Source organism: Heterodontus francisci, chromosome 41 (assembly GCF_036365525.1).
Source record: "Heterodontus francisci isolate sHetFra1 chromosome 41, sHetFra1.hap1, whole genome shotgun sequence".
Taxonomy (NCBI): domain Eukaryota; kingdom Metazoa; phylum Chordata; class Chondrichthyes; order Heterodontiformes; family Heterodontidae; genus Heterodontus; species Heterodontus francisci.
In genome coordinates, this window is record NC_090411.1 from 16746002 (window position 1) to 16769995 (window position 23994).

The window sequence follows — 23994 nt, forward strand, 5'->3', positions numbered from 1 at the left end:
TGTCAAGTCCTGTTAGAATTTTGTAGGTGTCTGAGCTCTTCCCCACCCCCCACCCCTCACTCCTCTGAACTCCAGCAAATATAATCCTAACTGACTCAATCTCTCCTCATATGTCAGTCCTGTCCTGCCATCCCAGGAATCAGTCTGGTAAGTCTTCGCTGCACTCCCTCTATAGCGAGAATATCCTTCCTCAGATAAGATGACCAAAACTGCACACAATATTCCAGGTGTGGCCTCACCAAGGCCCTGTATAATTGCCGCAAGAGATCCCTGCTCCTGTACTCGAATCCTCTCACTATGAAGGCCAACATACCATTTGCCTTTTTTACCGCCTGTTGCACCTGCATGCTTACCTTCAGCGACTGGTGTACGAGAACACCCAGGTCTCGCTGCATATTCCCCTCTCTGTTTATAGCTGTTCAGATAATCTGCCTTCCTGTTTTTGCTACCAAAGTGGATAACCTCGCATTTATCCACATTATATTGCATTAGCCCACTCACTCAACTTGTCCAAATCACCCTGAAGCCTCTCTGCATCCTCCTCACAACTCACCCTCCCACCCAGTTTTGTGTCATCTGCAAATTTGGAGATATTACATTTAGTTCCCTCTTCTAAATCATCAATATAATATTGTGAATAGCTGGGGTCCTAGCACCGATCCCTGCGGTACCCACTAGTCACTGCCTGCCATTCGGAAAAAAGACCTGTTTATTCCTACTCTTTGTTTCCTGTCTGCCAACCAATTTTCTATCCATTGCAATACACTACTCCCAATCCCATGCGCTTTCATTTTACGTGCTAACCTCTTATGTGGGACTTTGTTGAAAGCCTTCTGAAAGTCCAAATAAACCGCATCTACTGACTCTCCCTCATCAACTCTACTAGTCACGTCCTCGAAGAATTCTCGTAGATTTGTCAAGTATGATTTCACTTTTGTAAGTCCATGCTGACTCTGTCCGATTCTACCACTGTTTTCCAAGTGCTCTGCTATAAAATCTTTGATAATGGACTCTAGAAGTTTTCCCACTACCAACATCAGGCTGACTGGTCTATAATTCCCTCTTTTCTCTACCTCCCTTTTTAAGTAGTGGGGTTACATTAGCTACCCTCCAATCTGTAGGGACTGCTCCAGAGTCTATATAATCTTGGAAGATGACCACCAATACATCCACTATTTCTAGGGTCACTTCCTTAAGTACTCTGGGATGTAGATTATCAGGCCCTGGGGATTTATCAGCCTTCAATCCCATCAATTTCCCAACGCCATTTCTCTACTAATACTGATTTCCTTCAGTTACTCCCTCTCTCTAAACCCTGTATTCCTAACATTTCTGGTATGATATTTGTGTCCTCCTTTTTGAAGACAAAACCAAAGTATTCATTTAGTTGGTCAGCCATTTCTTTGTTCATCATAATAAATTCCCTGTTTCCCAATCCATCATAGTCAACTCGCACCTCATACCTTTGTAGTTTCCTTTAACAAGTTTCAGGACCCTAGTCTCAGAATCAACTACTTCACTCTCCACCTTGATGAAGAATTCTATCGCGTTATGGTTGCTCAACCCCAAGGGGTCTCGTACAACTAGATTCTCAATTATTCCCCCCTCATTACACAATACCCAGTCTAGGATGGCCCGTTCTCTAGTTGGTTCCTCAACGTATTGGTCCAGAAAACCATCCCGTATACACTCCATGAATTCCTCCTCTACGGTATTGTGACTAATTTGATTTGCCCAATCTATATGCAGATTAAACTCACCCATAATTACAGACGTTCCTTTATCACATGCGTCTGTAATTTCCTGTTTAATGCCATTCCCAACATCACCACTACTGTTTGGGGGTCTATATACAACCCCCACTATTGTTTTTTGCCCCTTAGTGTTTTTCAGCTCTATCCATACAGATTCCACATCGTTAGAGCTACGTTAATTTCCTCTTCAACCAGCAATGCAACTCCACCACCTTTTACTTTTCATCTGTCCTTCCTAAATACTGAATACCCCTGGATGTTCATTTCCCATCCCTGGTCACCCTGCAGCCACGTCTCCATAATCCCGACTATATCATACCCGTTTACATCTATTTGCGTGATTAATTCATCCACTTTATTGCAAATGCTCTGCCTGTTAAGGCACAAAGCCATAAGACTAGTTTTTTTTTTAACATTACTTGTCCCCTTCCCACCATTTTTCACTGTGGCCCTGTTTGATTCTGGCCCTTGATTTCTCTGCCTATCACTTTTCTTATTCCCCTTACTGTCTTGTGTTCTTGTCTTTGATTTCACCCCCCCCCCCCGGACTCCTTGCAAAGGTTCCTATCCCCCTGCCATTTTAGTTTATACCCTCCCCAACCACTCTAGCAAATACTCCCCCTAGGACATCAGTCCCGGTCCTGCCCAGGTGTAACCCATCCAGTTTGTACTGGTCCCACCTCCCCAGAACTGGTCCCAATGTCCCAGGAATCTAAAACCCTCGCCCTCACACCATCTCTTCAGCCCCGTATTCATCCGATATATCCTGCTATTTCTACTCTGACTAGCATGTGGCACTGGTAGTAATCCTGAGATCACTACCTGTGAGGTCCTACTTTTCAACTTACTTCCTAACTCCCTATATTCTGCTTTTAGGACCTCATCCTTTTTTTTTTAACCTATGTCGTTTGTACCAATGTGTACCACGACCACTGGCTGTTCACCCCCTTCAGAATGTCCTGTAACCACTCAGACATCCTTGACCCTAGCACCAAGGAGGCAGCATAATATCCTGGTGTCTCATTTGCGGCCACAGAAACGCCCATCTATCCCGCTTGCAATTGAATCCTCTATAACTATTGCATTCCCGCACTTTTTACTCCTCCCCTGTGTAGCAGAACCAGCCATGGTGCAACGAATTGGGCTGTTGCTGCTTTGCCGAGAGGCCATTCCCCCCAACAGTATCCAAAGCAGTATATCTGTTTTGCAGGGGAATAGCCACAGGAGATTCCTGCACTGCCTGCCTAGTCCTCTTGCTCTGCCTGGTGGTCACGCATTCCCTTCCTGCCTGTGGAGTCTGAGCCTGCGGTGTGACCACCTCTCTATATGTGCTATTCACGATACTCTCCGCCTCGTGGATGCTCCACAGTCTCCCCAGCTTGATGGCTTGATCTCCCAAAAGATTATGGTTGTTAAATATGGTTAGAATAGATCAAAAATGGTAAAACTTCATAAGTTTGTTTGTCAGGAGTTTATTATCTACTCGTTTTGATCCCTTATTCCAACTTTGGCACTTCAGACCATTTTATGAAACATGAATGATTATAAGTGTATTTATCCACTTCGTTGCAAGACAAAAAACTGCGGTTGCAATGATAGAAAATTTATTTTGGAAAGTGTAGATGAGCAACAAAACCATCTCCACAAATTCTTCAAGGTGGTAGGGCAAGTTGAAAAGGTGGTTTAAAAATCATGTGGGTTACTTGGCTTTATAAATAGAAGAATAGGATAAAGAAAGCAAATAAATTATGCTAGAACTTTATAGATCACTGGTTAGACCTCTATTGGAGTATTATGGACAATTCTGGGCACCACACCAGGAAAGATCTAAAGGCCTTAGAGTGCAGAGGAGGTTTGCCAGCATGTTACCAGGGTGGGGTTATGAGGAGAAGTTGGAGAAAAAAAGGACTTTTCTCAGAACAGAGATGATTAAGAGGTGACCTAATATAGGCTTTCAAAATGAAAGCTTTTGGCAGATTAGAAAAAACCTATTGCCTCTGGCTTGTGGGTCAGTAGCCAGAGGTCATAGATTCAAAATCATTAGTAAAAGATCAAGAGGGTTTTTTTTTGTTTAACTCTGCATTGTCAGGATCTCGCAGACTAGACTACCTGAGAAGGTGGCGGAAGCTGGTTCCATATGTAACTTTAAAAGGGAGTTGGGCAGGTACTTGAGGATAAGTAACTTGCAGGGTTATGGACAAAAAGTAGGGATGTGGGTCTGCGCTCAACTGCTGTTTCAAAGTACCAGCACAAGCACTTTGGGCTGAGTGGCCTCCTTCCATGCTCTTGATATGATATGCAAGAAGAAATTATACCAGGAATAAAGAGTTATTGCCATGAACTATTACTTGAAAAATTGGAGCTTTTCTTCCTGCAAGAGATAAAGTTATGAGGAAATGAAAGCACCTTTAAAAATGTTTATAAGAAACATACTAAAGTAACTACTAGGGATGAAAAAGGAACAGCTGCATAACTCCCTTCACATCAAGACCACTTGAACATTGTAACTTGCTGCTTTGATATCAGTAATTTTTGCTGTCACCAATAGCTGCAATGATTGCGGTTAACTGTGTTTCTTAGGCCCAAATTAGTGTCTGCATGCATTTATAAACAAAACCCAATAGCCTTGTGCATTGCTGAGTGTTAAGTTTATTGAGCTGTATGTCCTCTGGATGTTCAGTCTAGAGTTTCACTGTACTGTCTAGAAATTATAGCTGAAGTTTAAAGCTGCAGTGCAATTTGTTTATCCTGCATGGGTGTAAAAGATTGATTTTCTGTATTTCTGTTAAAATATATATTTGTTTTCATTGGTTTGGATACTGTAGTGCTGTAGCCAGTGGAAATTCTTTATGGATATCGCTTGCAGAGAATTTTTTTGCTTAGCAATTCTGTGCTCTGCTGTGTTCACCATTTGAAACCAGTGCTGCTTTCTCCTTTTGAAGAGAAAAAACTCTGTCATCTTGCCCAGTTCTGATTACATCACCTCCTCCCTATTGGTGCTCCATTACTTAACAAGGAGCATCTGTGACCTAGACTTTCCCACATACCCAAACTACTTGCAAAGGAGAAAATGTTTTAAAGCAATAATGTATAATCTGCATTTGATCCCACATGCAGCTTTCTATAGATGATTGTAACAAAATGGGTGAACATGAATTTACCAGGTCCACATGTAAAAATTTGCATGATCTTATCTGGCCAAAGTGTGGATGTGCAAATGGAATGTTTCTTGCACAGTTTTGTGAATTTTTTTTTTTAGTGATTATTGAGTTGTGAGGGATGTTGGTGCTGGTGAATAGTGTTTTACAATTTTGGACGCCACTGTCTGCAGCATATAACATCACAGGCTGCAGAATAAAGTCCAACCCTAATCTAACTCCAAAACAAAAGCTCATATTGCACCAATGTACTGTTTCCACTTCCCGCATAAGTTAATTTTGCAATCCCTGATTACAAAGGCCAAATTTAAAGGCTGTTTTGTGCTTTGGCAATGTTAGAATTGGTGACGGACTTTTATTGTAATTAACCAACTGGGTAACTGCATAACTTATAAAAGAACATTAATAAATTTTAGAGCTTAAAGATGGTGTTCATAGGAGAGTGCGCATGTTAGAAACTAAATTGTGATTGTGCCAACTCATGGAGAACCAGAGAAAGACCGATTTAATTTCAGTCTGGGTTAGACTGAGGTGAAAGGTCAGTCCTTAAGCATGTTTTTATCCTTATTTTGAGACATTCATCCAACATTTGGCTGTCACGGTGGCAATAGTTGGCACTTTATTCCATCTATTCAGTGGTGGGAGTGATGTTCCTGAAATGACCTGAAATGTTAGCTCTACTGCTCTCTCCCCAGATGCTGCCAGACCAGCTGAGTATTTCCAGCATTTCTTGTTTTTGAGACTTGACGATGTTGATTTTGTCCTTACCCTATGATCAGTCTTAAGCTAAATAACATGCTTAAATTCACCAGTCTGCTTACATTAGCCATGTCTATTGGCATTTGTAATACACTTGTATGAGTTCCTCGTAACTTAAGTCTCAAAATCCTTCACTCTCCTATGAACACCATCTTTAAACTCTAAAATTTATTAATGTTCTTTTATAAGTTATGCAGTTACCCTGTTGGTCAATTACAATAAAAGTCTGTCACCAATCGTAATCATCAAAATAGATGTTAATCTTTAGCTTAAAATAAAAGCAAAATACTGCAGATGCTGGAAATCTGAAATAAAAACAAGCAATGTTGGAAATACTCAGCCGGTCTGGCAGCATCTGTGGAGAGAGAAGCAGAGTTAACATTTCAGGTCTGTGACCCTGAAGAAGGGTCACTGACCTGAAATGTTAGCTCTACTGCTCTCTCCACAGATGCTGCCAGACCAGCTGAGTATTTCCAGCATTTCTTGTTTTTATTTTATAATTAATCTTTAGCTTGATGGTTTTAAACTGTATATTTTCAGTGGTCATTAAACAAATCATACTGCTGTGCCAATAATTCCAGCTGTTGCAGACTTATTTTATCTGCCAATATGCATTGCTCTATTTGCCCATGTTAAATTCACCTACCATTCTTCTAGTCCATGGCTTCAAGGTGTTCAACACCTTTTAAATGTTGTCTGTACTCTTGTGATAGTATTTAAGACGAATTTTAAAAAATCAAACCCAGGAAATAGCTTCAGAAGTCTTTGCTGTGTGCACATCTTTTTCCGTTACATGATATTTTTCTTAAAGGGCGGCGCAGTGGTTAGCACCGCAGCCTCACAGCTCCAGCGACCCGGGTTCAATTCTGGGTACTGCCTGTGTGGAGTTTGCAAGTTCTCCCTGTGTCTGCGTGGGTTTCCTCCGGGTGCTCCGGTTTCCTCCCACATGCCAAAGACTTGCAGGTTGATAGGTAAATTGGCCATTAGCAATTGCCCCTAGTTTAGGTAGGGAAATATAGGGACAGGTGGGGATGTGGTATAAATATGGAATTAGTGTAGGATTAGTATAAATGGGTGGTTGATGGTCGGCACAGACTCGGTGGGCCGAAGGGCCTGTTTCAGTGCTGTATAACTAAACTAAACTTAAAAACTAAACTTAATTTCTACTCAATATTACACCATTTAATTTTTGAGCTCTTTATGTTCATTTAGAACTATTTGAGAAATTTCTAAGGCTTTGAATTATCACCTGTGTAGGTTAATCCAAATTGCTGCAGCTTTTCAGTGTTTCTTACTGCTTGCTGTCACTTCTCACCATGTCTCTACGTACCCCCATCATTGACACTCCTGTCCAGTTTTCTATGCCCCTGACACAGTTAATCAGCTTGCCTCAATTGCTTTCTCAGTGGACCGCATTGTTGGACTGGATCAAGTTGTCGAGATGTCCCATACAACATTGCCTGGTGCATTCAAAACCAAAAGGGGCATGTTCCGCACAGTTAGTCAACTTTACAAGGAGCAGCTTTCTAAACTGATGGCCACGCTGAGGAACACCAACCCTAACTTTGTGCGCTGCATTATTCCTAACCATGAGAAGAAGGTGAGTGCATGATTTCCCTCTGTCAATACCACTTACAGCAACTGTTGGTTGAATTCACTGGTTATGAAAGTAAACTGCTGTTGCTTTATTAAAATTGTGGTTCATAACGCAACTTAGTTTATTAAAAACTATCAGAGCTCCAGTCTGAGAGCCTCACCTTTAATACTATGTTCAGATTTGATCACAAAGGTAGAAGGGAACATCCAAACCCTCGCAGCCTTATGAGAAAACATTATTAAAAACTCCTCAAAAAGAGAGACTTTTTATAGAGATACATAAGATACTGTGAAGTAGAAAATGTTGATCCTGGGCACTATTTCAAGTTAAATCCTGACTGCAGAATTAGGTCAAATTCAGGATTCTTGTTCGGAAATCCTGCACAGTCATGACTGGAATGATCGTCCAGGTAGAATAGTGACGGCAAAATCTCAAGTAATTCGAGATAGTTGGATGCTACGAGGGGAGCGATTGTATATTTCTATATAAGGGTGAGCAAAACTTAGTCTGACTGCAGTCATACAGGGCCTTGGTGAGACCACATCTGGAGTATTGTGTGCAGTTTTGGTCTCCTTATCTGAGGAAGGCTGTTCTTGCCATGGAGGGAGTGCCAAGAAGATGTAGTAGGCTGATTCCTGGGATGGCAGGATTGACGTATGATGAGAGATTGGGTCAACTAGACCTATATTCACTCAAGTTTAGAAGAATGAGAGGGGATCTCATAGAAACCTATAAAATTCTAATAGGACTAGACAAGCTAGATGGAGAGAGGATGTTCCTGATGGCTGGGGAATCCAGAACCAGGGGTCACAGTCTCAGGATACGGGAAATGCCATTTAGACCGAGATGAGGAGAAATTTCTTCACTCAGAGGGTGGTGAACATGTAGAATTCTCTACCACAGAAGGCAGTGGAGGCCGAGTCATTAAATATATTCAAGAAGGAGATAGATATATTAATGCCAAAGGGATCAAGGGACATGGGGGAAAAAGTGGGAACAGGGTACTGAATTAGACGATCAGCCATGATCTTTTTTGAATGGCGGAGCAGGCCCAAAGGGCCAAATGGCCTACTCCAGCTCCTATTTTCTATGTTTCTATGTTTTAAGACGGACTGAATGACCATCCTCCTGCCTTTACTGTTTGAAATAGTCCATGAGCAAAGTAAAGGAGGAAACGGTAACTCTAATCTGATTAAGATTATTGCCAAAAATCGATTTTGACACAAGCCATCCATTGTCTCCCAACATTTAGTGCAGAAAAGCTTGCAAAGCTTTAAATCAAGGTTCTTTATGAATTTGGCGGTGTCTTAGTTGGCAAGAACTAAGCAAACAAACTAATGAAAATTGGGTTTGTGTATTGGAGGCTAGGTACTTCAGCCTGATCTCCGTTATGAGGCAAGTGCCCATCACCATGATGCAATAAAACATGCTTTTTAAGTTGTTGCCAGTCTGCAGTTTGAAAGTATAAAAGTCTGCCCTTCCCTGATTTTAATAGTCTGGAAAACTGGAAGCTCACCTTGTTTTGGATCAGCTACGATGCAATGGTGTCCTTGAGGGTATTCGTATCTGCAGACAGGGATTCCCTAACAGAATTGTGTTCCAGGAATTCCGTCAAAGGTAACCTTCCTTAACTTCCTCGATAGTGAATTTCTGTTGATTCATTGCACAATAATGTACCTATATCTACACTCAGTTCCTTGAGACGCGTGTTCATCTCCAGGAATATGAAACAAAACTGTTTTAGTCCTGAAGAAGTATTTGCTGTTTGTTTATTTCTGGTCTCATTAGGCGAGAGGGCAGGCGACCTCCTTTCAATCCTGTGCTTTTCTATGACTGGCCACCAGGCCATGTGGAAACTCTATTGTGGGTTGACTTCTCCCTGCAAAGAAATGCCAAGTTTACTGCTCTTTCCAATAATCTGGGCAGTCACATGAGAAGCCAATGCCCTTCACTCTGTTGCAGTGCCACTTGGATAAATGTGGATTACTTAAGAAAAGCCAGCACAGATTTGTTAAGGCCGAATTGTGTTCAATTAACTTGGCCATGAAACCATTGTCGATTGTTGTAAAAACCCATCTCGTTGACTAATGTCCTTTAGGGAAGGAAATCTACTGCCCTTACCTGGTCTGGCCTACATGTGGCTCCAGACCCACAGCAATGTGGTTAACTCTTACATGCCCTCTGAAATGGCCTAGCAAGCCACTCAGTTGTATCTAACCGCTACGAAGTCAGTGAAAAGGAATGAAACCGGACAGACCACCCGACATCGACCTAGGCACCGGAAACGACAACGGCAAACCCAGCCCTGTCGACCCTGCAAAGTCCTCCTTACTAACATCTGGGGGCTTGTGCCAAAGTTGGGAGAGCTGTCCCACAGACTAGTCAAGCAACAGCCTGACAGTGTCATACTCACGGAATCATACCTTACAGACAATGTCCCAGACACTGCAATTGCTATCCCTGGGTATGTCCTGTCCCACCGTCGAGACAGACCCAGCAGAGGTGGCGGGACAGTGGTCTACAGTAGGGAGGGAGTTGCCCTGGGAGTCCTCAACTTCGACTCCGGATCCCATGAAGTCTCATGGCATCCATGGGCAATGGTAACCTCCTACTGATTACCACCTACTGCCCTCCCTCAGCTGATGAGTCAGTACTCCTCCCTGTTGAACACCATTTGCAGGAAGCACTGAGGGTGGCAAGGGCACAAAATGTACTCTGGGTGGGTCCTTCAATGTCCATCACCAAGAGTGGCTCGGTAGCACAGAGCTGGCCGAGTACTAAAGGACATAGCTGCTAGACTAGGTCTGTGGCAGGTGGTGGGGGAACCAACACGAGGGAAAAACATACTTGACCTTGTCCTCACCAATCTGCCTGCCGCAGATGCTTCTGTCCATGACTGTATTGGTAGGAGTGACCACCACACAGTCCTTGCGGACATGAAGTCCTGCTTTCACATTGAGGATACCGTCCATCGTGTTGTGTGGCACTATCACCGTGTTAAATGGGATAGATTTCGAACAGGTCTAGCAATGCAAAACTGGGCCCACAGCGCCTCATGGATGCCATCAGCAGCAGCAGAATTGTACTCAACCACAATCTGTAACCTCATGGCCTGGCATATCCCCCACTCTACCATTACCATCAAGCCAGGAGACCAACCCTGGTTCAGTGAAGAGTGCAGGAGGGCATGCCAGGAGCAGCACCGGGCATACCTCAAAATGAGGTGTCAACTTGGTGAAGCGACAACGCACGACTACTTGCATACCAAACAGCTTAAGCAGCATGCAACAGACAGAGATAAGCAATCCCTTAACCAACGGATCAGATCTAAGCTCTGCAGTCCTGCCACATCCAGTCGCGAATGGTGGTGGACAATTAAATAACTAACTAACTGGAGGAGGTGACTCCACAAATATCCCCATCCTCAATGATGGGGGAGCCCAGCACATAAGTGCGAAAGATAAGGCTGAAGCATTTGCAACAATCTTCAGCCAGAAGTGCAGAGTTGATGATCCATCTCGGCCACCTCCTGAAGTCCCCCGCATTACTGATGCCAGACTTCAGCCAATTCGATTCACTCTGCATGATATCAAGAAATGACTGAATACACTGGATACTGCAAAGGCTATGGGTCCTGACAATATTCCAGCAATAGTACTGAAGACCTGTGCTCCAGAACCTGCCGCACCCCTAGCCAAGCTGTTCCAGTATAGCTACAACACTGGCATCTACCCGGCAATGTGGAAAATTGCTCAGGTACGTCCTGTACACAAAAAGCAGGACAAGTCCAACCCAGCCAATTACCGCCCCATCAGTCTACTCTCAATCATCAGTAAAGTGATGGAAGGTGTCATCAACAGTGCCATCAAGCAGCACTTGCTTAGCAATAACCTGCTCAGTGATGCTCAGTTTGGGTTCCGCCAGGGCCACTCAGCTCCTGACCTCATTACAGCCTCGGTTCAAACATGGACAAAAGAGCTGAACTCAGGAGGTGAGGTGAGAGTGACTGCCCTTGACATCAAGGCAGCATTTGACCGAGTATGGCATCAAGGAGCCCGAGCAGAACTGGAGTCAATGGGAATCAGGGGGAAAACTCTCTGCTGGTTGGAGTCATACCTAGCGCAAAGGAAGATGGCTGTGGTTGTTGGTCAATCATCTCAGCTCCAGGGCATCACTGCAGGAGTTCCTCAGGATAGTGTCCTAGGCCCAACCATCTTCAGCTGCTTCATCAATGACCTTCCTTCAATCATAAGGTCAGAAGTGGGGATGTTTGCTGATGATTGCACAATGTTCCGCACCATTCGCAGCTCCTCAAATAGTAAAGCAGTCTGTGTAGAAATGCAGCAAGACCTGGACAATAACAAGGCTTGGGCTGATAAGTGGCAAGTAACATTTGCACCACACAAGTGCCAGGCAATGACCATCTCCAACAAGAGAGAATCTAACCATATCCCCATGACATTCAATGGTGTTATCATCGCTGAATCCCCCACTATCAACATCCTAGCAGCTACCATTGACTAGAAACTGAACTGGAGTAGTCATATAAATACTGTGGCTACAAGAGCAGGTCAGAGGCTCGGAATCCTGCGGCGCGTAACTCACCTCCTGACTCCCCAAAGCCTGTCCACCATCTATAAGGCACAAGTCAGAAGTGCGATGGAATACTCTCCACTTGCCTGGATGGATGCAGCTCCAACAACACAAGAAGCTCGACACCATCCAGAAAAAAGCAGCCCGCTTGATTGGGACACCATCCACAAACATTCACTCCCTCCACCACTGACGCACACTGGCAGCAGTGTGTACCATCTACAAGATGCACTGTAGCAATGCACCAAGGCTCCTTAGACAGCATCTTCCAAACCCGTGACCTTTACCACCTCGAAGGACAAGAGCAGCAGATGCATGGGAACATTACCACCTGCAAGTTCCCGTCCAAGTCGCACACCATCCTGACTTGGAACTATACCGCCGTTCCTTCACTGTCGCTGGGTCAAAATCCTGGAACTCCCTTCCTAACAGCACTGTGGGTATACCTACCTCACATGGACTGCAGCGGTTCAAGAAGGCAGCCCACCACCACCTTCTCAAGGGCAATTAGGGATGGTCAATAAATGCTGACATAGCCAGTGACGTCTACATCCCATGAATGAATTTTTAAAAAGTCATAGAGAGATACAGCACTGAAACAGGCCCTTCGGCCCACCGAGTCTGTGCCGGCCATCAACCGCCCATTTATACCTATCCTACATTAATCCCATATTACCTACCACATCCCCACCTTCCCTCAATTCTCCTACCACCTACCTAGACTAGGGGCAATTTACAATGGCCAATTTACCTATCAACCTGCAAGTCTTTGGCTGTGGGAGGAAACCGGAGCACCCGGCGGAAACCCACACGGTCACAGGGAGAACTTGCAAACTCCGCACAGGCAGTACCCAGAACTGAACCCGGGTCGCTGGAGCTGTGAGGCTGCGGCGCTAACTGCTGCGCCGCTGTGCCGCCCAACTTGCTTTGAGTTTTTTGATGAGGTGACGGAGGGTTTATGGTAATGCGGTTGATGGGTACATGGACTTCCAAAACTAATTTGTTAAAATGCCACTTAACAGCTTGTCAGCAAAGTTAAAGCCCATGGAATAAAAGGGACAGTGGCAGCAAGGATACAAAGTTGGCTGAGTGTCAGTAAACTGTAGTGAATAGTCTTTTGGACTGGAGGAAGGTATATAGACTGGGACACCAACCCCCCACACCCTATAACGTGGAACTCAGTATAGCATGGGTCCATCGTGAACCCCAATATTTTCATGTAAATTTCATTTCAGAACATATTTCAGAACATTTTTGAAGTATAAATGCTCCACAAATGATTTAGCACCAACCAATGGGTTGTAGACTCATGAATAATTGAGGTGTTGTTTTTCTCTGTATAAATGCTAGTCAAACCTGCACTGGTACCCATACAACAATCATGTGTACTGAATCACGAAAGAGAAAATCTTACACTATCGCCGAGAAGCTGAAAATCATCATCCAGATCCAGGAAGGCGCTATGCCAGCATCTGTTTCGTGAAGAATGGGGATCACTGAATCAATGCTTGGTGAATGACTTAAAGATGAAGAAAAGTTGAGAAGGCTATCAATGGAGATGGATAAAGGTGGCCAAGCAAGAAAGAAAGCCCGAAATGCTGACAATACACCTCACGACAAGGCTGTCTACGCATCATTCGCCTAGCAGAGAGCGGAGGACGTGCCCATATCCGTTCCTATTGTTCAAGCTTAGGCTAAGCAGTTTTAACACCAAATGAATGGAAATATCCATGTCCCAGTAGAGTTTGGAGCCAAAGGATGTTTAGCAAGATTCAGAACTGGCACGACATTTTGCAAGTTACTACAAGAGACCAACCATCCACTGACGAGCCAGCTTCAACAACATTTCCTGCTGAATTAAAGAAGATTTTACATAAAGAAGGATAAAACAAATAACAAGTCTACAACTGCAACGCGATGGCCCTGTACTAAAAAATGTTACCAGTGAAGATACTAACAACATGAAATGACACCAACAAAATATCTGAATTTAAGCGGGTAACGTTAACGTTGACCGTCCCCCTTTGCTGCAACAAAACTGGTTTACACAAGCTGACCCCATTCGCCATTGGAAAATTTGCCAAACCATGCTGCTTCCATCATCTAAATCTAAAATCACTGCCATGACAATGTTGAAGTGTCAAAGTCTGGATGACTTCAGTCTTTGAAGGTTGGTTCCGCTGTGAATTCATACCAAGTGACAGAAAACATATCAGACAGAACAAACTACTGAAGATCTTGCGACTTGACAACTGTGCTGTACACCTGCCCCCAGAGAAACTGGTAACATGGGATGGGGACATTAAATGTGTCTATCTACCAAAAAGTATGATTTCAAAAATTAACCCCTTGATTAATGCATCATATTGATCTTCAAACGTAACTACAGAAGAGAACTCAAGAGAATGGTGGATCGTAAGGACAACGTGACAACTTGCCTGAAGAAACGCAACGTGAAGGGGGGAATCTACATAGACGACTGTGTCTGATATGTAATAACTATTAAACTGCTGGAGATGTGCTCTGGGTGCTTTATTCGAGACGGAAACAAACAGCAATGACGTGGAGGATTTTGAAGGCCTCACTAAAAGAATATTTGAAAGCGGAAAGAGAATTGTGGATTACCATGGATTCAGTGCCAAAAATCTAAACAGCAGGCCCGTACTTGGAGCTGAATTAGGTACTGAAGACATCAAATTATGGCTAAATATCGACGCCCAAGAAACTGCCAATGAGACGATGACACGCTGAAATATATTGGCCAGTGTAACAGATCCAAACCCTCTATGTCCAGCAAGCTGAAGATGATGATGATGAAGACGTGAGACCAAGCTACTGCCTTCATCCCATACGGTCATACCTAGAAAAATCACTGATATGGTTGGAAGCCATTGGAAAATCAACTTCTGCAAGTGTTACACAACTTAACATCCTACATTTAGCAAAGACGGAGGTGAAGAGTAAATGTGAATAGTTAAAAATGACTGATTTCTTCCTACCAAAGTGTATTACTTCACATTTCTCTACTAAATTTCATCTGCCACGTGTCTGCCCTTTTCACCAGCATGTCTGTCCTCTTGAAATCTATCATTACCCTCTTCACAGTTCCCCATGTGTCATCTGTCCCTTAACGTAACTAGAGATGGGTAGTAAATGCTGCCTTGGTAGTGTTGCCCATAGCCCAATATCAAAAATTGTGCCAGCCATCTTGGGTAATTCTGTTCCAAGCAAGACCTTTTTGTGCTTTATCATCCATAATGTAGTCCTTACACTGGGCGCTTTGAACAGAAACAGGCTCTATGAATTAGTCTGTCTTAACTGATTTGTATTTGGTGATGGGTATAAAGGAATGTAATAAGAGCAAACAGATTCTTCCATGATTGACACTTAACAGGATCATGATATGCAGGTAATTGCATGGAAATAAACTTGTTTTGATTGTGTGTGCTAATCTAGTGATAGTGATTGCAGCAATATTATTTAGAAATTTTTCTCAATACTGACACGGTTATTTTATCTTTTATCTATGTAGAAAGCCAGTATCTAGGTTTTTTTCCCCTTCAGGCTTGCATAATAAGTGCTGTATGTAAATGGGATAGGCAGTTTTCTTTTTGTTTTGACTTATTTGTTGTAATTCTCTTGCAGATATGAAATCCTTACTCCTAATTCCATTCCTAAAGGTTTCATGGATGGAAAGCAGGCTTGTGTACTCATGGTAAGTTCTTTTAAAGCTGTTCCTGGATTTGGGAGTATTTTTTAGCTTGCTTATAAGTTTTTTTTTAAATTTGTTCATGGAATGTGTGTATTGCTAGCAAGGCCAGCATTTGTCTCGTGATCAGATTTATTCATACCAATACCCGATTTAATATGACAAGGGGGATACAAGCATTGTCTCTTTTCTAATGTAGCTGAAAGATTCGTGTATGGTCCAATCTTCCCATTTCTATAGCTACTTGTAATGCAATAAATTGGCTGATGAAATTTTGATAAATGTCATTTCTGTTCAGTTAGAATCAGAGAATGGTTACAGCTGTTTGGTGTGTATTGTCCATGCCAGCTCTCTGCAAGAGCAACTCAGCTAGTCCCATCTTCTGCCTTTTCCCTGTAGCCCTGCACATTTATTTCAATTCAGATAATTATCCAGTTCCCTTTTGAAAGCCCCTAGTGAATCTGCCTCCACAACGCAATAAAGTAACAGAAGGTTGATTAAAGGGAAAGCAATGGATGTTGTCTATATGGATTTTAAGAAAGCCTTTGACAAAGTGCCACATAAAAGGCTGCTTAACAAGATTGTGGCTCAGGAATAGGAGGGTCATTGTCATCTTGGATAAAATATTGGCTTAAGAACAGGAAACAGTAAGTCATGGTAAATGGTTGTTTTCCATACTGGAGGATGGTAGAAAGCGGTGTTCCCCAAGGTTCAGTGCTAGGGCCACTGCTTTTCTTTGTACAAGGGTGTAATATTTGCAGTCCTCAAGTCTTCTGGCATGACCCTTGTGTCGAAGGAGGATTGGAAGATTATGGCTAGTGCCTCTGCAATTTCCACCCTTGCTTCCTTCAGTAACCTTGGATGCCTCTGATCTGGTCCTGGTGACTTGACTTAACTTTAAATGCAGCTATCCTTTCTAATGCCGCTTCTTGATCAATTTTTCGCTCGTCCAGTGTCTCAACTGCCTCCCCTTTCACTGTGACTTGGGCAGCATTTCCTTGGGTAAAGGCTGTTGTGAATTACTCATTTAGTACCTCAGTCATGCCCTCTGCCTCCATGTGTAAATCCTGTTTTCGGTCCCTAATTGGCTCCACACCTTTTATAACTAGTAAAAGGGTAGTAAAAGAAGACAACTTTTGGATTCTCTTTTATGTTAGCTGCCAGTCTCTCTTCATACTGTCTCTCTGCCTCTCTTAATTGCTTCTTCACTTCCCCTCTGAACTATCTGTATTCAACCTAGTTCTCACTTGTATTATCAACCTGTCGTACGCCCGCTTTTTCTGCTTCATCTTATACACTCGTTATCCAGGAATCTCTGGCTTTATTTGTCCTACCTTTTCCCCCTCGTGGGAATGTACCTCAACTGTACCCAAACCATCTCCTCTCTAAACGTTACGTTACATTGTTATGTTAGAGTTTTGTCTGTCAATCTTGGATTCCTATTTACCTGGCCCAGATCTGAAATTGGCCCTCCCCCAATTAATTATTTTTACTCTTGATTGCTCGTTGTCCTATTCCATAGCTAACCTAAACCTCATGATACTATGATCACTGTCCCCTAAATGTTCTCCTACGAACGCTTGATCCATATGACCTACCTCATACCCCAGAACCAGATCCAGCAACACCACCTTCCTTGTTGGGCTGGAAACACTGATCTGGAAAATTTTCCTGAGCAAACTTCAGAAACTCCTCTCCCCCTCTCTCCTTAAACTAACCCAGCCTGTATTAGGATAATTAAAGTTCCACATTATCACTGCTCTATAGTTTTTGCACCTCTCGCTATAATTTCCTTGCAGATTTTTCTCTCTTTTTCCCACGAGGTCATATTCCCCATGGCAATCTGTACCTGCAGCTCACCAACCTTAATTACTGTGCTGTGTTTTTACATACATGCACTTTAAACCTAATTTAAACTTTATTGCATTCCCTCTTGCTTTGACCCCGCTTAATACCTTGCTATTTCTTACTCTAGTGCTATCTGTCTCTCCCAATCCTTTTGTGTTCCTTGTTTTTCCTCTCTAATGTTGCATCCTGGTTCCCACCTTTTCCCCCCCACCACCCTCCCCCTGCCAAGTTAGTTTAAATGCTCCCCAGTAGCTCTAGCAAACTTCTCGACAAGGACATTGGTTCCAGCTCCGTTAAGGTGCAAATTGTCCAGCCTGTATTGGTCCCACCTTCCCCAGAGCTGGTCCCAATATCCCAGGAATCTAAAGCCATCCCTCCTGCACCACCTCTCCAACCACGCATTCATCTGCTCTATCCTTTTTCTATACTCAGTAGTGCATGGCACCCAGAGTAATCCAGTGATTACTACCCTTGAGGACCTGCTTGCTAGTTTCTTCCTAGCTTCCTAAAATCTTCCTGCAGGACCTCATCCCTCTGTCTGTCTGTCTGTCATTGATAATGCTATGGACTATGACTGCTGGCTGTTGACCCTCTCCCCACCCCCTTGCATTGGAGTGCTGTGCTGATGCTCAGTGACAGCCTTGACCCTGGCACCAGGGAGGCAACATACCATCTTGGTTTCACATCTGTGGCCACAGAAACGCCTGTCTGTTCCCATAACTATAGAATTCCCTGTCATTATTTCTTCCAAATCTTCCTCCTGCCTACCCCCCCCTCCCCCCCCGGCCAATAAGCTGAACCAGTCTTGATGCTCTGGTCTTGTCTCTGGCTTCATTTCCAGAAGAACCATCTCATCAGTCTTCAGAACTGAATATTGGTTGGAGAGTGACTTGGACACCTGCACTACCTGCCTCGTTCTTCTTGACTGCCTGGCAGTCTCCCATTCCCTCTTTGCCTGCACACCCTTTAGCTGCAGGGTGACCACATCCAGAAACTTAGCTCTTAGTCTTGTGGATGAACCGCAGTGATGCCAGCTGCTGCTCAAGCTCCTTCAGCTAGTGTCACTTCCTGCACATCTGGTTGTCCAGGACACACGACGTTTGCTGGAGTTCCCACATGGCACAGGATGTGCATCAAACGGAACTGAGGTGCCCTGCCATGTCTCTTTATTAGACTATTAACTGACTTCACAGAAATAAACTGAGGACTTAAATAAACATTCACCAGCTACTAACCAATCAGCTGCTTCCCTTGTGCCAACGTCGCTTTATTTTATACGGTGGTTAATTTAAATAATACCCGAGACTTATTTCAACTGAAACCTAGTTAAACATACCAAATGTAAAACTTAGCAAACTTAAAGACCTATTAGGTAGTTAACTAAATTTCTTCATTTAACCCATTGCCCTTACTTGGAGAAGTAAGGACGAAGGTAATACTGACCAACCAATCACCTACATGTTTCCCTATGTAGAGGGAGTTGGTGACAACTGTACCAAAAGATAAGTATAGGTTAGAGAATCAGTTATCTAAACTTATCACCAACCTGTACTCTAGGGCTTGCCGCTGATTTTATCAGATGTGAATTTATTTTATAGTGGATGCACTGTGGGCTTAATATTATTCCAAATGGTTGGAACACAATTTATAGTAGGACTTCATTCCAAAAATGGTTATTCAGTGCCAGGTTAATCTTCTGGATTATGTGGACTAATTGGAGTCCTTGACTAATTTTTTGATCACTAAACACGTAGTTCATGTACTTGTGATTAAAGAAACACAATCCAGTGTTTAGTGAAGTAGTTCCTAGGTAGATGGAAGCAAAAAGGTAGCTCAGAACTAACTCTAAATTGATTTCTATCTTGTTCTGCATGAGGGGTTCGAGATGTAAAGCAACAGATTACTTCTTTTGTCCAGATTGGTCCCCCTAACCTTGCTGTTAGTATAGTCTTATGCTTTGGGTATAGTTCCATAGGTGCCAACACTTACTCGTACCTTGATTAAGTGGGCTTAGTATGTGAGCCTAGGCAATGTCTGTTGCACAGCAGAATCCTGTCTTCGTCATCAGCTGATATCCATGCATCCGATAGAGGTCATTGGCTAGCTAACAGGAGTAAGAACTCTGACAATGCTCTGTGACTTCCCCAGGTGATATTTGATACCTCAATCAATGCTAGGGTCTAAGGTTCAGTTCATGAACCCATCAGGAGAGACTGGTTATTGCTGTCTCTTTTTAAAAAAAAATCTTAAGTTTTTTTGGATTTCCCCCCCTCCTGTCTTGCTACATTCTTACAGATCAAAGCTCTAGAGTTGGATCCTAACTTGTATCGGATTGGACAGAGTAAGGTGTTCTTTCGTGCTGGTGTATTGGCTCATCTTGAGGAAGAGAGAGACTTAAAGATCACAGATGTCATCATTGAATTCCAAGCCTTGTGCAGAGGCTATTTGGCAAGAAAGTAAGAATCTGATTATTAAATTGTTCCATTTATTGTTGCTGTCTCTTCCCCCAACCTCATTAAAAGATATGGTCATTTTAGAGGGAACGTAAATATCTGCTCCCTTAGCTTGGTCTAGGTAAATTTGGGAATATCTTTAATCTTTTAGAAGATTAAGTAACAATCCCTTGGGTGTTTTCCATTGTCCATCTGCCTACCTGGAGGCATGAGAGCAGCTTGGGAGGTGACATTTTCTTGTGATGCAGTGTAGCTGAGATCAGGACTCTGCTCGCTGGGGGTTTGAACTGGTACGTATCACACGTGATCCTGGAATTTGTCTATCCTATGTTGATGCATGGCGATCCTATTTTTACTCATCTGTTCTGATTGTCTGGCTGTAATTTATTCTACCCGTACTCCTCTCTTTTCCTCCCCACCCCCCACCAAAAAATACAAACTAGGAGCAGGAGTAGGCTAATTGGCCTCTCGAGCCTGGCCTGCCATTCTATAAGATCATGGCTGATCTGTTTGTGGCCACAGCTCCACTTTCCTGCCTATCCCCGATACACTTTGATTCCCTTGTTTGTCAAGAATCTGTCTATCTCTGCCTTAAAAACATTTAATGACCCTGCCTCTCTGGGGAGGAGAGTTCCACAGACTCACGACCCTCGGAGAAAAAAATTTCTCCTCATTTCTGTCTTAAATGGGAGGCCCTTTATTTTTAAACTTGCCCCCTAGTTTTAGTCTCTCCCACTAGGGGAAACATTCTTTCAACATCTACCCTGTCAAGACCCTGTCAAATCAGGATTGGATAATTACAATGCAAGTGTATGAGTGGAAACTTGTTATCAGATTTTTCAATGCACTTGTTCCGTGATTTCTGTCTGCAGCCCATAGTACGATGCCTGATTCCAGTTAAGTGGCCTTAGAAACCAGTATTCAAGCCCCATATTTAGCTGTTCTAAATAGAAATTACACTGGGATTCAAGATAGTGCTTTGTTCTCCTGGCTTGGGTTGCACTTTGCTGACTGGAGGTAGACTAGTTGTACCCAAGTGTCTGCTAGTCTGGATTTACAATTTGCCGTGCATTCTTGCATTTCTCTTTGTTTACTGTCTCTTTGGGCCATCAGTAAATGGGGTGCTAAGATTTGGCACTTCTGTTGGTAATCACAGCCACAACTCTGCATTCTAAAGAAGATGGAACATACTGTTACATGAACACTGCCCAGTATTGATGCTGCATGACAAAGCTTCTGTCAACTTATGACTATCACATGTCTGAACACAAATCCTTCCTGGGAATGGGATCCTTAATCAAGCCGCATTGCACTTGTTCTAAGTATTTAATCTAAGATTTTGTTTTTATACTGTCAAATTGCAGAACAAAATCGCCACCCGTGCTATATCTAAAAAGGTTACTGTGAAACATGAAGCCACTCGTTGCTGAGAGAGTTAAGAGTATGGTTACTAGCTGATGCTGAGCTATGATTAATGGGAATTGTATTCTAATTGCTACTATATTACAGGGCCTTTGCTAGACGCCAGCAGCAGTTGAATGCCATGAAGGTGATTCAGAGGAACTGTGCTGCTTACCTGAAACTGCGAAACTGGCAGTGGTGGAGACTGTTCACAAAGGCAAGTATTATGCCCACCTCTTAGAAAAAAATTGTCTTAAAAGGAGCTTGCGGGTTTTCTCCCTTATCCTAAATATTAAAGCAGGTAGTAATTTGTAAATTACTACTATCAGTGAATACTTTATTTTTAATATAAATAGAAAATGCTGGAAATACTCAGCAAATCAGGCTGCATCTGTGGACAGAGAAACGGTTAATGTTTGAGGTCGATAACCCTTTGTCAAAACTGGAAAAATTTAGAGCTGTAATGGTTTTTAGGCAGGTACAGAAGCAGGGGATGGGGAGGGGGAAAAAAAGAGTTAGCCTGTGATCGAGTAAAAGGCAGGAGTGATTAAATGACAGAAGAATGAATGGTGCAATGTAATGGAACAAGTAAATGAACACACAATGGATCTAGAGCTATAAATGGTAACAGCAGAATCATTACCAACACCTGCTGTCCAAAAAAAGGCAGACGTTGTTGGGGTATGAAATTGTTGAATTTAATGTTGAGATGAAATGTTATAAAATTTCTAATCAAAAGTTGTGGTACTGTTCTTTGAGCTTCCATTGACCTTCATTGAGACAGTGTAGGAGGCCGAGATCAGAGTGGGACGGAGAACTAAAATGGCAAGTGACAGGAAGGTTGGGCTTCCTGACTGAACAGAGGTGTTCAATGTGATCACCAAATCTGTGTTTAGTCTCCTCAGTGTGGAAGAGACCTCACCATGAGCAGTGAATACAGTATATTAACTTGAAAGAAGTACAAGTAAATCGCTGTTTCATTTGGAAGGAGTGATAGGAAAGTGAAGCAGGGTGTTGCAGAGTGAACTGTTCCTTTGAATACTGAGAGGGGAGGGTGAGATGTTTTTGGTGGTGGAAATGGCAGAGGATGATTCGCTGAATGGGGAGGCTGATGGGGTGAAAGATGAGGGCAAGGGAAATCCTATCCTAATTCTGGGAGGAGAAGGGGTGAGAGTGTAAGTGCAGGAAATGCATGGATGAGGGCCCTATCAACCACCATGGAGGGGAATCTTCAGTTGAAGAAAAACAAAGACATTTTGGAAGCACTGTGGAAGGTGACATCAGAACAAATGTGACTGAGATGCCAAAACACTCAAAAATGAGTTTTTAAGCTTGTTCATATAAGATTAAAGTTGACGTTCTTGAACCTTGGACATAAAGTACTCTTAACCATGGCACCAAATACTGTTCTTTAATCCAAGAGTGGAATTTTGTTTCTTAATACTGGTACTGAACTGAATATTTAAATTAATAGAACTTTAAGCAGAAAAGGAAACTATTAGGCAGTGGCGTAGTGGTATTGTCATTGGACTAGTAACCCAGAGATCCAGGGTATTGCTCTGGGGTCAAGGGTTCAAATCTGACCATGGCAGAAGGTGGAATTTGAATTCAATTAATAAATCTGGGATTGAAAAAAACTAGTCTAATGATGGCCATGAAACCACTGTTGATTGTCGTAAAAACCCACCTGGTTCACTAATGTCCATTAAGGAAGGAAACCTGCTGTCTTTACCCGGTCTGGCCTACGTGTGACTCCAGACCCACAGCAATGCCCTCTGAAATGGCCAAGCATGCCACTCAGTTGTATCTAACCACTACAAAGTCAATAAGGAATGAAGCCAGACGGACCACCGGGCATCAACCTAGGCACCGGAAATGACAACAGCAAACCCAGCCCTGTTGACCCTGCAAAGTCCTCCTTACTAACATCTGGGGGGCTTGTGCCAAAGTTGGTAGAGCTGTCCCACAGACTAGTCAAGCAACAGCCTGACATAGTCATACTCACCGAATCATACCTTATAGACAATGTTCCAGACACTGCCATCACCATCCCTGAGTATGTCCTGTCAGGACAGACATAGCTGAGGTGGCGGCACAGTGATATACAGTCGGGAGTGAGTTGCCCTGGGAGTCCTCAATGTCGACTCCGGACCCCATAACATCTCATGGCATCAGGTCAAATGTGATCAAGGAAACCTTCTGCTGATTACCACCTACCACCGCGGCCCCCCCCCCCCCCCCCCCCCGGGCCCCCAAAGCTGCTGAATCAGTACTTCTCCATGTTGAACACCACTTGGAAGAGGTACTGAAGGTGGCAAGGGCGCAGAATGTACTTCAATGGCCATTACCAAGAATGGCTCGGTAGTACTACTACTGACTGAGCTGGCCAAGTCCGAAAGGACATAGCTGCTAGACTGGGTCTGCAGCAGGTGAAGAGGGAAAACATACTTGACCTCGTCGTCACCAATCTACTTGCCGCAGATGCAACTATCCATGACCGTATTGGTAGGAGTGACCACCACACAGTGGAGACAATGTACCGTCTTCACATTGAGGATACCCTCCATCGTGTTGTGTGGCACTACCATTGTGCTAAATGGGATAGATTTCAAACAGAACTAGCAATGCAAAACTGAGCATGCATGTGGCGCTGTGGGCCATTGGCAGCAGCAGAATTGTACTCAACCACAATCTGTAACCTCATGGCCCCCACTCTACCATT

General features: G+C 43.3%; 1 protein-coding gene across 2 annotated transcripts in view; it reads left to right on the forward strand.

Annotated features, from left to right (window-relative positions):
- Positions 1–23994, forward strand: part of LOC137353276 (myosin-9-like) — a 230608-nt gene that overhangs the window by 162202 nt on the left and 44412 nt on the right. For both annotated transcript variants that reach the window (XM_068019373.1, XM_068019374.1), the window contains 5 exons: positions 7078–7271; positions 8764–8885; positions 15507–15576; positions 19714–19874; positions 21381–21489. In XM_068019373.1, coding sequence (XP_067875474.1) covers positions 7078–7271; positions 8764–8885; positions 15507–15576; positions 19714–19874; positions 21381–21489 — 656 coding nt within the window. The remainder of the gene's footprint in view (positions 1–7077; positions 7272–8763; positions 8886–15506; positions 15577–19713; positions 19875–21380; positions 21490–23994) is intronic.